This window comes from Mobula birostris, chromosome 5, assembly GCF_030028105.1.
Source record: "Mobula birostris isolate sMobBir1 chromosome 5, sMobBir1.hap1, whole genome shotgun sequence".
Classification (NCBI taxonomy): domain Eukaryota; kingdom Metazoa; phylum Chordata; class Chondrichthyes; order Myliobatiformes; family Myliobatidae; genus Mobula; species Mobula birostris.
This window is the reverse complement of record NC_092374.1, coordinates 115,892,726-115,907,155: the sequence shown is the minus strand read 5'-3', so window position 1 is coordinate 115,907,155 and position 14,430 is coordinate 115,892,726. Positions and strand designations below refer to the sequence as shown.

The window sequence follows — 14,430 nt, the reverse complement described above, 5'->3', positions numbered from 1 at the left end:
CCACCTTCCAGCTAAATTGGACCCTTCTCAGTTTGCCTTCTGCTCAAACCGGTCCACTGATGATGCCAAAGCCTCGGCCCTTTATTGCATCTTGTCCCACCTGAGAAACTATGCCTGGTACATCGGGATGTTGTTCATTGATTTCAGCTCGGTGTTTAACATGATCATCCCTCAGAGGCTCATGTTAAACTGTCCTCACTGGGACTCAACAACCCTCTCTGTAACTGGGTCTTGGACTTCTTTACGGAAAGACTCCAGTCAGTTTGGGTTGGCAGCAACATCTCAAAACTCTTCACACTGAGTGTTTGTGCCCTCCAGGGCTACGTGCTTAGCTTGCTGCTGACACATAACTATACTGCCGGATTCAGCTCAAACCACATCATCAGGTTCACTGACGGTACCACAGCAGTTGCCCTCAGCAGCAACAAGGTGGCATACAGAGAGGAAGTAGAGAGGCTTGTCAAATGGTGCGAGAGTAACAACCCGAGTCTCAACATGGTCAAGGCAAGAGAGTTGACTGTGGACTTCAGGAAGGCACAGGTCGACCACTCTCCATTGCACGTTAATAGCTCTGCCATGGAGAGAGTGAAATCTACAAAGTTCCTTGGTGTACACATAATGGACAATCTAACCTGGACTGGGATTACCTCTTTAATAGTCAAGAAGGCATAGCAGCCTCTACACTTTGAAGAGATTGAGGTTTGCAAGTCTCCCTGCACACATTCTAACAACAATCTACAGAAGTATCATTGAGTGTATTCTGTCTGGCTGCATCATTGTGTGCTGCAAAGCATCAGACCTCAAAACCCTAGAGAGAACAGGGAAAACTGCTGAGAGGATCATCGAGGTCTCTCCATCCCTCTATTTGTGATATTTACTGGGAGTGTTGCAGACAAAGGGCCCAAAGCTTTGTTGAGGATTCCCACCACCTATCCCACAATCTCCTTGACCCACTACTGTCAGAAAGGAGGTACAGAAGCATCAGAACTGGGACTGCCAGACAGGGTAACAGCTTTTTTCCCTCAAGCTATGAGACTAATGAATAACCTGCCACCACGGAGGTCTCATCACTAGGGCAGCAAGCTGTTTACCGTAGTTTACCTGAGCTGCGCTTTACTACGTGCATTCTGAATTACGTTTTATTAATTTATTATAGTCTAATATTTTGGTTTATATGCTGTGGATGATACATGTGTAGGTGCAGTGTGGTCTGGAGGAACTTTGTTTCATTTGGTTCTATGTATGTACAGTCAGATGACAGTAAACTTGATTTCAAGAAAGTCAGCACTATGGAGAGTCATTTATCCAATGACCATCACCCACTCTATTCCTGGTACACTAGACCTGGAGTATATATTTATGAAATTGATTACAGTATTTTTTAAACATTGATTGCATATCCTCCATACAACATAACAAAAGGAGTAATGCAACAAGCAATAAAGTCTTCTTCAAGTTCATTCAAATCAAAATATAGAACCAGTTACCTATTCTTTCACTACTACCCGTAATTTTGAAATTTCAAGAGAATATTTTGAAACGCTCTACTTTTCACCATTATCAGATCATCAAAACAAGTTGGATTACATCTTACCAAAACAATTAAAGAATGATGGCATCTTAACACTGTGGCTTAAATTTTGATTCTTGTTTTAAAGGAATTGAGTCCGTGCCACTTTTTCCTTGCATGAACAGATTCCATAACAATATATAAAAGAAATAAACTGCTGCAAGAATTCAGTGGGTCAAACTGCAACTGTGGAGGCCAAGGACAGTTGACATTTCCTGTCAACACCCTTCATCAGGATCAAACACGGTGAGGGAGACAGCCAGTACATCCTCCCGAATCTATATGCCTATCATCCACATCCTGATCTATCTGTGTTTATTCTCCCTTGGTTCTTTCCCCACCTCCACCCACCACCCCAACAACCTGGCCCCATCTATTTATCATCCTTCTCTTAACTGGTTCTACCTATAACCTATCTCTACCTTTAACCCTTCTGACTCCCATTTGGCTCCATCTGACTTATTCTTTTTCATTTATATTTCCACCTATCACCTACTCACCTTTGTCTCAACACTCCTCCCTCCCCCCGTTTCATCCAATTCCACCAATTACTTACCTGCCTGAGTCCCATCCCTCCCACTCACTTCTACATACTGGCAGTCTTCTCTTTACACTCTGTCTTGATGCAATGTTTTGACCCAAAGCATTAACCTTCCCTGTGCCCTCACAGGTACTTCTTGATCTGCTGAGTTCTTCCAGGAGTTCTTTTTGTTCTCGATTCCAGCTTTGGAGTCTTATCTCCATAAAAAATATATGTTTGATCTGCTCAACTCTGAATTCTACTATTGTATGCCAAAGTGATTTTGCGTAGACAAGTGACCCAAATCACGTAAAGTGCATGATGACGCAGTATATTATTTAAGAACTGGAAAATACTACAAGATGAATTGCAAATGATCTTCTTAAGTTGACATACATAGTTCATACATACCCTTAGTAACTTTTGATGTGGTAGCTGACAGCTCTACCTCGACACTTGCCTTGTTTCTTCCATAATTTCTATATTGTCCTCCTCCATTGGCTCACAGCCTCAATTTTAAAATTCCCATCCTTGGTTTAGGTTTCCTATGTGTCTCTATTCAACATCTGAACAACCTTTTCCAGTCACTTCAAGATATCTTCAATGAATCATTCCCAACTGTAATACAATCACCAATAGCAACCATGCTTTTCGGCTGCCAGCATCTTCCTCACTCTGCATTTCCCCTTTCTTAAATACCCATGATCAGGCTTTTGGTGAACGGCACAAAAACACCAGGTTCTACAGATGGCTCAAAAGCACACCTCCCAACGGGAAATTAAAGGCTGCAGACTGCAATGATCACAGTCCTGACAAAGCATATTTAGTAGAATTGTTAGTAGTTTGGTTAGATGCCTGCAAAGCATCACTGTGTCTTGCCAGCACCATCTTCTTCCAGGTGTGTTGTAAAAGAATTTAAAAAATGACCTCATGCAATGTTCTGTATATATTAGAACAATGACTAAGCTAGACACAAATTTATGCAAAATCCACAGCACGTTTATCTAGGTATAATTTTCAACTTGCAAAGCCATAAATTCTAGATTTAAGTGTTAAGAGTGATTTTTGGGTTTAGGTCATTTACATTTAGCAAATGGCTTTGGCTACCAGTCTTCTGTTCCTTGATAATGTATTATGGGTTTAATTTGGAACAATGCATTTCATAAAACCTGTGGATCCCAGTCCAGACGCTGCTGGTGCCTTTGGGATACATGCCAATCAGAAAGTGTGAAGTTTGTATGTAGCTTCAAAAGCATTGGCTATACTTTGTAAACATGGAATCGTCCTTTGTGTTCAGCAAATAAATAGCGAGCCCCACATTAGGCTAGCAAACCTTTCCACCAAAAGCATCTCCGTATGATGCCTGGTACCTCGTTTTGTCGAATAAAGAAGCTGCTTTGCATCTACCAGTAACTCTCTCCGGCAATTTCATTCATGCAACAACATTAAGTTTGGGAAAATAAGAATAAACATCTATTAGTTGTATGTTGGTTACTTACTTTTTCTAAGAACTATTAGAACATCAAGCTTGGATTCTTACAGTTTGAAAAAAAAACTAAAAATTACTTTGTATAAAATATTTCACAAGCACTCATCCTGGTGAGGTCAGTTGATTGGAACTTTTCTTGTTAAAGATTGACTGAACTAAGAAAATCAAAGGAATTTATCTGGATAATCTTAAAAGCATTTGTAGTTTTTTTGCGCATGCGGGGGGCGGGGGGGCTTTGATGTTCTAGTTGTTTGCAGGATTTGTCTGTTTTGTGCATGGGGGTTTGATGTTTGATGTTTTTCTTTTGAATGGCTTCTATGGTTTTCTTCGTTTCATGGCCGCCTAGAGAAGACGCGTCTTAGGGTTGTATATTACACACATACTTTGATAATAAATGTACCTTGAACCTTAAAAGCATTGAGAGCCAATAAACTCTTCTTACTGCCAACAGTATAATCATTCCCAAAATTACTTCCTGCTATATGGCCATATCCAGAAAAAAGGCAACTGATTTGGCTGCAGCTTACAATATAGCCCAAATTTGAAGCAGTTGAATGCTATGTATTTTTCTATCCATCACCAAATACACAATGAATCATCACTCACCAAAATTCACTGAAAGCAAAATAAAGTTTTGTTGCAAGCTGACCATGTATTACATATACATATAAAAGAACAGGTGGAGGAGAGAGAACTGCATATCAAATGCATATTATTATGGATCCCAAATAAACAAGATGAGGTGGCAGTCAGGAGAAGGTCAATCTGCTCTCTAAAGTTGAGAGCAGAACCAATCACAAAGACGACACATCAGGATTTTTCAACACCATCCTTTCTACCCAAAACAGCACACTAAATATGCATACAGTTACACACAATAATTTGTGATTACAAATATCAGGAAAGAGGGCTGAGAAATAAAATCAGCTACTTCACAGTGATTTACAAATAATTTTATTTGCTGCCAAAAGTATATATAGCTTTCAAATAATGGAGTCTTTGAAGCCTTTTCTAGGTATCCAGATTACATCTGCACAAGAGTACACAGACAAATGTAAATGTAGTCAACTCTATTGAAATATTATCTATATTCTATTCCTATAGTTTTTTTGATAAGATGACCAGAGTACATGTGTTTTATACTGTTTCAATAGATAGAAATAAAACTTACCACTTCATTTTATCATTTGGGCCGGATGAGAAAGTTGAGCTCTTTAGAACTTCACCCATTTCCTCTCGACAAAAGCTAAAGTTATTGATGGTCCACATGTAGGAGAACTTCACCACTTTTACCTAAATATTAATCAAAAGAAAGTATTTGAAAGCAACCATAAAAATATAGCAGTAAAATGGTTAAGTATATTACCAAGCATTGAACAGTGATTAATTAAAGGCATCCGTTGGTCTTGCGAGACCATGGATCTGCGCCTGGAAAGTCTTCACTCTCCAGGGTGCAGGCCTGGGCAAGGTTGTATAGAAGACCAGCAGTTGCCCATGCTGCAAGTCTCCCCTCTCCACGACACCGATGTTGTCCAAGGGAAGGGGAAGGGCAAGGGCCGATACAGCTTGGCACCAGTGTCCTCGCACAGCACTGTGCTCAAAGACACAACATGCTGCCTCGTACTCATGACCTTCAGATTGCTACTTGAATGCCTTAACCACTTGGCCACGTGCCCACTGAACAGTGATAATCTCATTCAAAAGTAGAATCAAGACTTTTCACACTATTTTTTAAGCGCACACACACACGTAAAACTTCCTTTGATGTCAAACAGGAGTAAACAAAAGGAGTTATTAAGCTTTGGTGAAGAAGTTATAGAAGCACATCATAGTCAGCAAAACAATGAAGGGGAAACTTGCGAGGATTGCTATTCCCTCATCATTACTGGTCCAAAAGCCGGATTCCTCCACCTAACAACACTGTGGTAGTAATATCTTCAAAGTTCACATTATCTTCTTCAAAAGCAAAAAGGCTTTGCAACAACCCATCATTCCATAAAATGAATATTGAAAAAATTATCTGTACAGCATTATACAACATAGCAGTTACACATGCGATACGTTGAATTTGGTCAAAACCTAAAAAGTTTTTCACTCCATCTTACACATATCCCAGTGTCTCACAGTCAATGAATCATTTATTAAAAAATGTCAAGTTTTGTATCATCCAAAAACACTTCATTGTGCTTCCTGTTCAAAAAATAGTGCTGAAAATTTTCTAGTGCATATCAGGGTAACAAGTTGTTCCATGTATGCATAACTACTAAATTAATTTTCGATGTAGCAATTTTACATATAGCAGGCAATGAACGTGCAATTCTTTGAGGTGTCACACTATTAAAGGAAGCTTAGTTACAGATAAATGGGCAGCATCTGAAGACAATAAGTATTTGCAGATCCCAGACATTGGGAACTTGAACAAAGAATATCTTGCTTTTATTTCATAGATTAATCTTCTCAAAACTAAACAAAATCTAAAAATATTGATTTTTTTTTGCAATTTACGTCTTATAATCATTGGCTGGTCAGCAAGCCAGTCCCAAGTACAGAGGTGGCACAGACACAGAATACTGGAGGAACTCAACAGGCCAGGCAGCCTCTATGGAAAAAAGTACAGTTGAGGTTTCGGCCCGAATGGTGTCTTAGATGCTGCCTGGCCTGCTGAGTTCCTCCAGCATTTTGTGTGCATTGCTCAGATTTCCAGCATCTGCAGATTTTGTCTTGTTTGTGACAGAATCAGGGCACCTATAATGCGCATCTGTTCTTCCTTTGGAAATTAGAACTTGTTTGAGCAAGTCCTTACAGCTTTTGCCATGCTTTTGTGTACTGCTCTCTGGTGACTGTATATTTCCATTATAACAATATCAATACACAGCAGCTAGAAATAAGAACATCAGCTGCAGCTACTTTGCTCTTCAACACCCTTTGGGAAAGGAAATTTGCTGTCCTTAGAACTGCCTCCAGATTAGTGGAAGATTTATTGGACTCTGGACAAACAAATTTGGGCAATTCCCACAACTTACTATGGTGGGATATGGCAACAGCAAACCCCAAATGATAACAGAAGATCCTAGAAGCAGCTCAGGTTAAAGGCCAAATAGCCAAAGAAATAAGTAATACAAGTTGAAAGGAAAAAGAAAATGCACTTTAAACATTCATTAATCACTTATTCCTAAAATCACACTCTTTCAAGTAACGCAATCCTCCACGTTACATTCAACATAAAAAAAAGGAGACATGAACCATTTGGTCCGTAAAACCTTCTCTGCTCCTCAATATCAAGATCTTATACATCAACATCATTTTTCTGTACTGTCTTAAGTAAAATTTTGATAATCCACTCTCCAACCACTTAGAAACCCCAATAGTTTGGTATCGGTCCGAGATAATGTTTACTGTGTTCCCTTTTGTCAAAGCCTTTGTTCCCATGCTCCCTCTGCACTTTAGGGTATAAAATTTCAACTCTCTTCTGTGTTAAGATACTTCTCAGCCTAGTCATTAAATTTCCTACCCCTCATTCTGTGATGGCAACTCCTCAGCCTGGGGAAACATCCTCTTTACATCCACTCTGTTGGGACTTGTGCTTTAATGAGATCTGAAGACTGGAGAATACTCCTCTGTCTATTCAATGGCAAGCTCACAATCACTGAAAGCAGTCTAGTGAATCTTCACTACACTCTGTGCAAGCATATCAGTTTGCTTTAATGAAAGGAGACTGAAACGCGACACAATATACCAGCTGCGGTCACACAGACCTCCTGTGTAACTACAGTTGGATACCCCTCATCCTATACTCAAATACTGGCATATCATAAGAGTATAGTATTCAAAACTCATGTTAATCTAATAACCTTTAGCATAACCTTATCAAAGAGTTTTGCGAAAACCCAACTACACCAAATCTACCAGTTCTCCTGAACTATTCTAAAAGATTTGTCAAACATGATTTGTCTTTCATAAATCCATTGTCAACTTTGTCCAATCTTTGTAACTATTTTCCAACTGTCTGTTACAGCTTCAGCATTATATTCTAGGACAGGATTTCTCAACCGCAGTTCCAAGAGAGGTCGCTAGGGGTTCCGTGAGAGATCATGATTTAGAAAAATAAATGTTTTTTGAATTTCACACGATGCCGATGCTAGTGCTCGCAGTAGTGGGCAGTGACCAAGCAGCCCCGTTAGCAATCTCGTTAGAGGTCTCAGTCTAGTATGGCAGTGCGCAGTAGGACTGGGTTTATTTGGTTGAGTTCATTCTCAGTTTTTGATGTAAGATAGTGGAGGCCGTTGATAATTGGTGATCACTGTATTGCATGGAGGGGAGGATGGCAGGTTGATGAGGAATGCTGTATTACATGGAGGAATGGCCGGTAGGCCGATGAGGAGTGCTGTATTGCTTGGAGGGGAGGATGGTAGGCTGATGAGAAGTATGAAGTGCTTTTTCCGAGCATTGAATGGATTTGCCCAAATTGGGCTGACATCAGCCTCTACTCTCCAAATTACATCCCTCAACTTCCCCTTACGCACCACCGACTGACTTATGGGAATAAACAAACTACAGGTACAGTAGAAAATCGGAGGGAAATTTTCATTCTAAAGACAGTCAAATATGGCAATTTTTAAAGAGGTGGTGTGAGATGGAAGGAGCAGGATTCTAGGCCTAGGCCTATGAACAATTCTGATAGGCAAACGATGAAGAATTATAGTTCGAGTCATTTCACTGTACTAGTGCAACAACAGACACACAAAAAAATGTCTGTCTTTATAATGAAAGCAACTTATCAATGGGTTTTACATTGACTGGTGATCCAAATTTGTATGACTTGTAAATAATAGTGAAATACAACAAAGCTTTTTCTATTGCAAAGAGCTGCCTGAAGCTAGCAAAAGCCAAGTTATATTTAATGGTTTGTCTTTGTATCTGGAAACAAAAGGTCTGTCTTGGAGGAACTGTGTTGTCATCTGTACTGATGGTGACCTATCGATGATTGCCTCCATGAGAGGTTCCGTTTGTCTTGTTAAAAAACATGTTGACATTGTCACAACACCCTTCTTTCTTCACAAAAATGCGTGATGTCAAAAACTCTTGGAGATGAAATGAAAAGAAGTTCTGGATGATGCTACAAAAAGGGTTAGCTTTATTAAATAAAGACCAGTTCACTCAAGAATGTTTAAAAAACTGTGTCAACACCTGGACAAAGAGCATACCAATCTCCTACTACATACAGAAATCCAGTGGCTCAGCCGAGGAAGTGTCCTCAACAGGGTGCTTGAGCTGAAAGGTGAATTGAAGGAGTACATTCAAAAAAAACAGGAGCCCAGATTTTGCTGAGTGCTTTGAAGATGAAGAATGGCTGCAAAAACTAGCCTACTTAACAGACATTTTTCATCATATGAACCAGTTGAACAAGTCTTTGCAAGGTCCTGGAGAAAATGTTTTGAGTTAAGTGACAAGATTCTTAGATTTAAAAGGAAACAATCTTTGGAAAAATTTTGTTGCAAAAAGGAAATCTTGAAATGTTTCCAGGGCTGCTTGGGCTTGAGAGTGAGGAAGAATATCAGAAGGTTTCGAGTCCTATTGAAAGCCACTTGAAAGAACTGCAGAACAAAATTGAACAGTGTTTTTCCACCCCTTTAACACAAGTGTATGACTGGGTGAGGGACCCTTTCTCTGAATCTTCTGCTCAACCTGAGAACTTGACTTTGAGAGAAGACGACCAATTTTGAGATTGTACGCTTAAGATGAGATTTAGACCTGCCACTGGACAAATTCAGGATTTCTGTGAGAGTATCCTGTATATTTTGCTGCAGTTTTTAAACTTCTTACATGTGTGAGCAAGCTTTTTCTTGTTTAATAAGCATCAAGAGCAAGGACAGAAATCATCTCATTTTAGTTGAAGATGAAACCCGTGTGTGCTTTCTTCAAGTTCAACTCAGAACTGAGTATTTGTGCAGCAAAAAAAAAACAAGCACAGGTTTCACATGCTAGGCCTATATTTGAGCCTGATCATGTCACTTAGTAAGAAAATGTTTTTTCAAAGCCTTGATTAAAATTGTGTCTTAGCTTATATTTTTATTCATATTGCTTTGGATTACATTTTTTAGTAATTTCACTGTTCAACTAATTTTCATGTTGTAAATAACATTAAAATCATTTTACAAACTTTATTTAAATTAAGTCTACCGAACTCACCTTTAGAAAAATTAAATCCCATTTGGCTTAAGCCAGTTATTTAACAGAAATTTATTATATTTTCCTTAAAAGTTTTTAAAATTCATGAAAGGTAAAGAAAGAGATCAACTTCAAGAAAGTTAAGCTAAGCTTAAGTACCTGCTTCTTTCAAGAAAGATTGGCTAAAAATTCATTCCCTACTCAAAAGAGCAGTGACAATTAATTTTGTGTCATAATATCTACAACTTGCTAACGTATCGTGAGCTGTAGGTTTGATAAATTATTTTTACACAGGGGTTCCCCGAGACCTGAAGATTATTTCAGGGGTTCCGCCAGGGTAAAAAAAAAGGTTGAGAAAATGTGTTCTACGATTTCCCTGCTACTGATGTTAGGCTGATATGTAGTTCTGATTTTTTCCTCTTCCCTTTCCTAAATATTGGGATTACTTTTGATACCTTCCAATCAGTGAGAAATATTCTAGAATATGGAAACATACAAAAATTGCAATTGCCTCCATTATCTCCAACACTGTATTCCATCTGCCACTTTATTCACTGCCCTGGCAGTGTTGTATCATTTTTCCTAAGTGAGCTGAATGGCTGTGCCTGGTACTTCTTGAAATAGCCAGTCAGCTCAGTCTTGCTCTGCTGTTCAGTGGTGGATCGTTACTTCAGCTCCATTTTCCCATCTAAATTATCCTTCGATCCCCCTAATTCATTGATCACTGCTTCAAATATAGTCAATAAGTGAGCCTCCACATCCCTCCTAGCTAATTAGTTTCAAAAATTCCTCAACTACTGACCTGAATAGTCAACAACTTATTTTGAAGCATTGATCCCTGGTACTAGATATTTCACCAAAAGAAACATCAACTCTGTATCAAGCTCCAGAAGAAATGTGTGTATTTTAATGAGATTACCTCTCATTCTCCTATTCAGGAGTACAGGGCTAGCCTGTTAATTCTCTCCTTCTATACTTATCTCTGTTTCCAACATTTGCTCCAGTAATCTTCTGCTGAACTGCCTGTATAAGCATATCCAGAACTAAGCACAATATTCTCAAAGTGGGCCCTAATTAATTGGAGCAAGACATGTTTACACAGGAACCCCAGTAATCCTGCAACAAGTATCATTATTTACCTTCCTAATGACCTGCTAAATCCACATCCCTCTGAACAAAAGGTTTCATTTCCCAGGGATTAAAAAATCTTCTCATCAATCTTTTTTTTAACCAAAGTTGATGCTCTCATCTTTTCCACTTGACATTCAATCTTCCAAATGTTTATCAATTCACTTAGCCTATTTATATTCTTGAGCTGCTCTGGATCTTCCTTGCAAACAACATTACCATCTAGTTTTGAACATCGTATCTTGATCTGGCAATTATACAATTCATTAATTCAACTTTCATTTTAGGTAAATGATGAGGATTCAGCGCATTCAAAAATGTTGCATTTATTCTTTTCTTTTGTTTTCCCTCCAATCAATTCCTGTACACCAGGGGTCCCCAACGTTTTTTGCACCGCGGACCGGTTTAATATTGACAATATTCTTGCTGACCGGCCAACCCCGGAGGGTAGGGTTGCCAACGGACAAGAGTAGCAGTCAAATACGTTGTGTGTACCCAAAAAAGACTACAATGACCATGAAGCTTTGCGCGGGCACCAGTACACATGCGTGTACGTGCCGATTTTTCTCTATAAATCGCTTCTGGCAATTCTGTTCAGGGTGGGGGGGGGGGTGTTAATCTTGACCGGAATATAGGTGATAAGTGGCTAATACACTCAATTTTGTTCCTAAAAGGACTTATCTTATGAATTTAATATTAAACACACAGTGCATATTTTCCTCGCATGAATATAGTGATAAGTCAATTATCAGGGAGGACAGGGGAGCTTGAAGTTAGTGTTGAACGAACCTTCAGTAGAAGTGGTAGAGGCAGGTTCGATATTATCATTTAAGAAAAAATTGGATAGGTATATGGACAGGAAAGGAATAGAGGGTTATGGGCCGAATGCAGGTCGGTGGGACTAGGTGAGAGTAGCATTTGGCACGGACTAGAAGGGCCGAGATCGCCTGTTTCCATGCTGTAATTGTTGTATGGTTATATAAGTCACTTATAAGTCAATAGCATCATAACATTTTAAGTAACGTTTGGATATTAAACACACAGCACATATTTTCCCCGTATGAACATATAAAATCATTGCAACACACCAATATCGCTGAATCAGTGGGAGCCCTGGGCTTGTTTTCCTGCAACAAGGTGTGATGGGAGACAGCGATACTCGAACGTTCCTTATGTCCAGTCTATTCCACAATTTAGTTTTCGTTGCATTCATTGCAGAAAACTCCGCTTCGCAGAAAAATGTTGGAAATGGAAACAACGTTTTCAGTGCTCTCGTGGCTATTGCAGGATATTTAGTCTTGACTTTGATCCAGAATGCCGGCAGAGATGCTATGTCAAACATACTTTTCAGCCCGCCATCATCTGCAAGCTCGAGGAGTTGATCTCCTTCCTGCGCTGACATGGATGACGCGCGGGTCATGACCTCGCGTGCGTTCCAGCTCAACAGTGGGTGTGACAGGGAATGAGGAAAGGTGCAGCTGACTCATATCGCCAAATCATATCGTTTCCTCGCAGCCCGGTAGCATATGCTTTGCAGCCCAGCACCGGTCCGTGGCCCGATGGTTGGGGACCGCTGCTGTACACAATCTCAATACTGTGAAAAATGGGGACCTTTTCTGCTTGTCTGATGGTGATTAGTGATGTTCCGCAGGGGTTGGTGTTCAGATCGTTTCATTTCATGTTATATGTCAATTAGACGATGGAAATGACGCTTTGTAGTCAAGTGTGCAGACAACACAAAGATAGATGGAGGGGTAAGTAGCGTTGAGAAAGCAGTGAGTCGGCCAAAGGACAGACAGATAGGAAGAATGGTCAAAGTAGCAGATGGAATATAGCATAGGGAAGTGTGTGGTTATGCATTTTGGTAGCAGAAATATAAGCACAGACTATTTTCTAAACAGGGAAAAAATTCAAAAATCAAAAGGTAGAAAGGCATTTGAGAGTTTCTAAAGGTCAACCTGCAGGTTGAGTCGATGGCAAGGAAAGCAAATGCAATATTAGCATTCATTTCAAGAAGTCTAGAATATTAAAGGAAGGATGTAATGCTGAGGCTTTATAAGCCATTTATCAGACCACACTTGGAGTATTGTGATCAATTTTTGGCCCTTCATACAAGATGTGTTGTCACTGGAGATGGTCCAGAGAAAGTTCATGAAAATTATCCCAGGAATGAAAGGGTTAATGTATGTGAAGCATTTGATGGCTCTGGGCCTGCAGTAGTCAATGGAGATTAGAAGAATGAGAGGGGTTCTCATTGAAACCTATCAAATATTGAAAGGTCTAGATAGAGTGGATGTGCAGAGAATGCTTTCTATAGAGCGGGAGTCTAAGATCATCAGGCACAGCCTCGGAATAGAGGGACAACCATTTAGAACAGAGATAAGGAGAAATTTCTTTCACTCAAGAGAGGTGAATCTGTGGAATTCCTTGCCATGAATGGCTAAGAGTACCAAGTCATTGAGCATATTTAAAGCAAAGGCTGACAGGTTCTTGATTAGTCAAGGTGTCAAAGGTTATGGGGAGAATAGGGTTGAGAAAGATAATAAATCAGCCATGAAGGAATGGGGAGCAGACTCGATGGGTGAAATGGTCTAATTCTGCTCCTTTGGAACCTCCTAAAAATCTAAGTATCTCAAATAATTTGCCCTCAATAACAGATTTACCAAATGCTCATTCCTTTTCATATTTTCAGTCACCTACAACTAATTTATTATCCAAATGCTCCAACACATCCTTCATTATAGCCTTGTCCCCACTATAGGTAGTCAGACTATCCCTCTGTCCACATTGAAACGGCGTTTTCATCTCCCGAAAATGGAGCTTTTCTAAAACACTCCCCAGAGTGTATAAATCTGAAAACGACTGTTGCACACTGTAGTGTGGACGGGGTAAACGGAGAGATTTTAAAACGCTGTCATGACAACACAACAACAATGCTTTTTCAGCTTCTGCTTGGTACTGCACAAGCACTGCCGGACAGCTGTTATAACGCGCAGTTGGTGTGAACAGCGTGGGAGTTAAATTGTAAAGTGAGCTTTTTTGACTATTTAAAAACGCTGTCATGACGTGCTGCAACAGATGGCGGCAGTGCGGAATTTCATTGTTTTCTTGAACGCAACCCCCCCACACAACCTAACAATTTCAGAACAGACAGCAACGAGACTTAAGCCAGAAGAGTTAGAAATGTACTCACCAAGTACTTTGACCCATAGCTTACTGAATAAATAAGTATACTCACTTTGCCCTGTTTTCTGTCCTTGCTTATATGAAGGTGGTTTACCTATTTTTGTAAGTACTTCTCTGACAATAGGTGTCTAACAGCCTAATATAACATTGTGTAGAAATACAAGATAACACTGATGCAGACATGTTTTATACACTTAACAAGTTGCTTTATTAATGCAACAGTTAGTCAGTTTTTCAATGTTCGTTGTTAGCTGGGTCATACTGCCCGTGAGCTCCCTGTCGGTTGCCTCCATACGCTCCAGTATTTATTGCTTTTTAGTTTTAAGTCCTCCTGCGTGAGAGCCAACAGCAATTCCTTTAAAGTTTTTC

The 14,430-nt window shown here is 39.7% G+C and overlaps 1 protein-coding gene across 7 annotated transcripts in view; it reads right to left on the bottom strand.

Moving 5' to 3' along the window:
* Positions 1 to 14,430, bottom strand: part of spopla (speckle type BTB/POZ protein like a) — a 184,669-nt gene that overhangs the window by 22,597 nt on the left and 147,642 nt on the right. For all 7 annotated transcript variants that reach the window (XM_072258597.1, XM_072258604.1, XM_072258603.1 and 4 more), the window contains one exon: positions 4,751 to 4,872. In XM_072258597.1, coding sequence (XP_072114698.1) covers positions 4,751 to 4,872 — 122 coding nt within the window. The remainder of the gene's footprint in view (positions 1 to 4,750; positions 4,873 to 14,430) is intronic.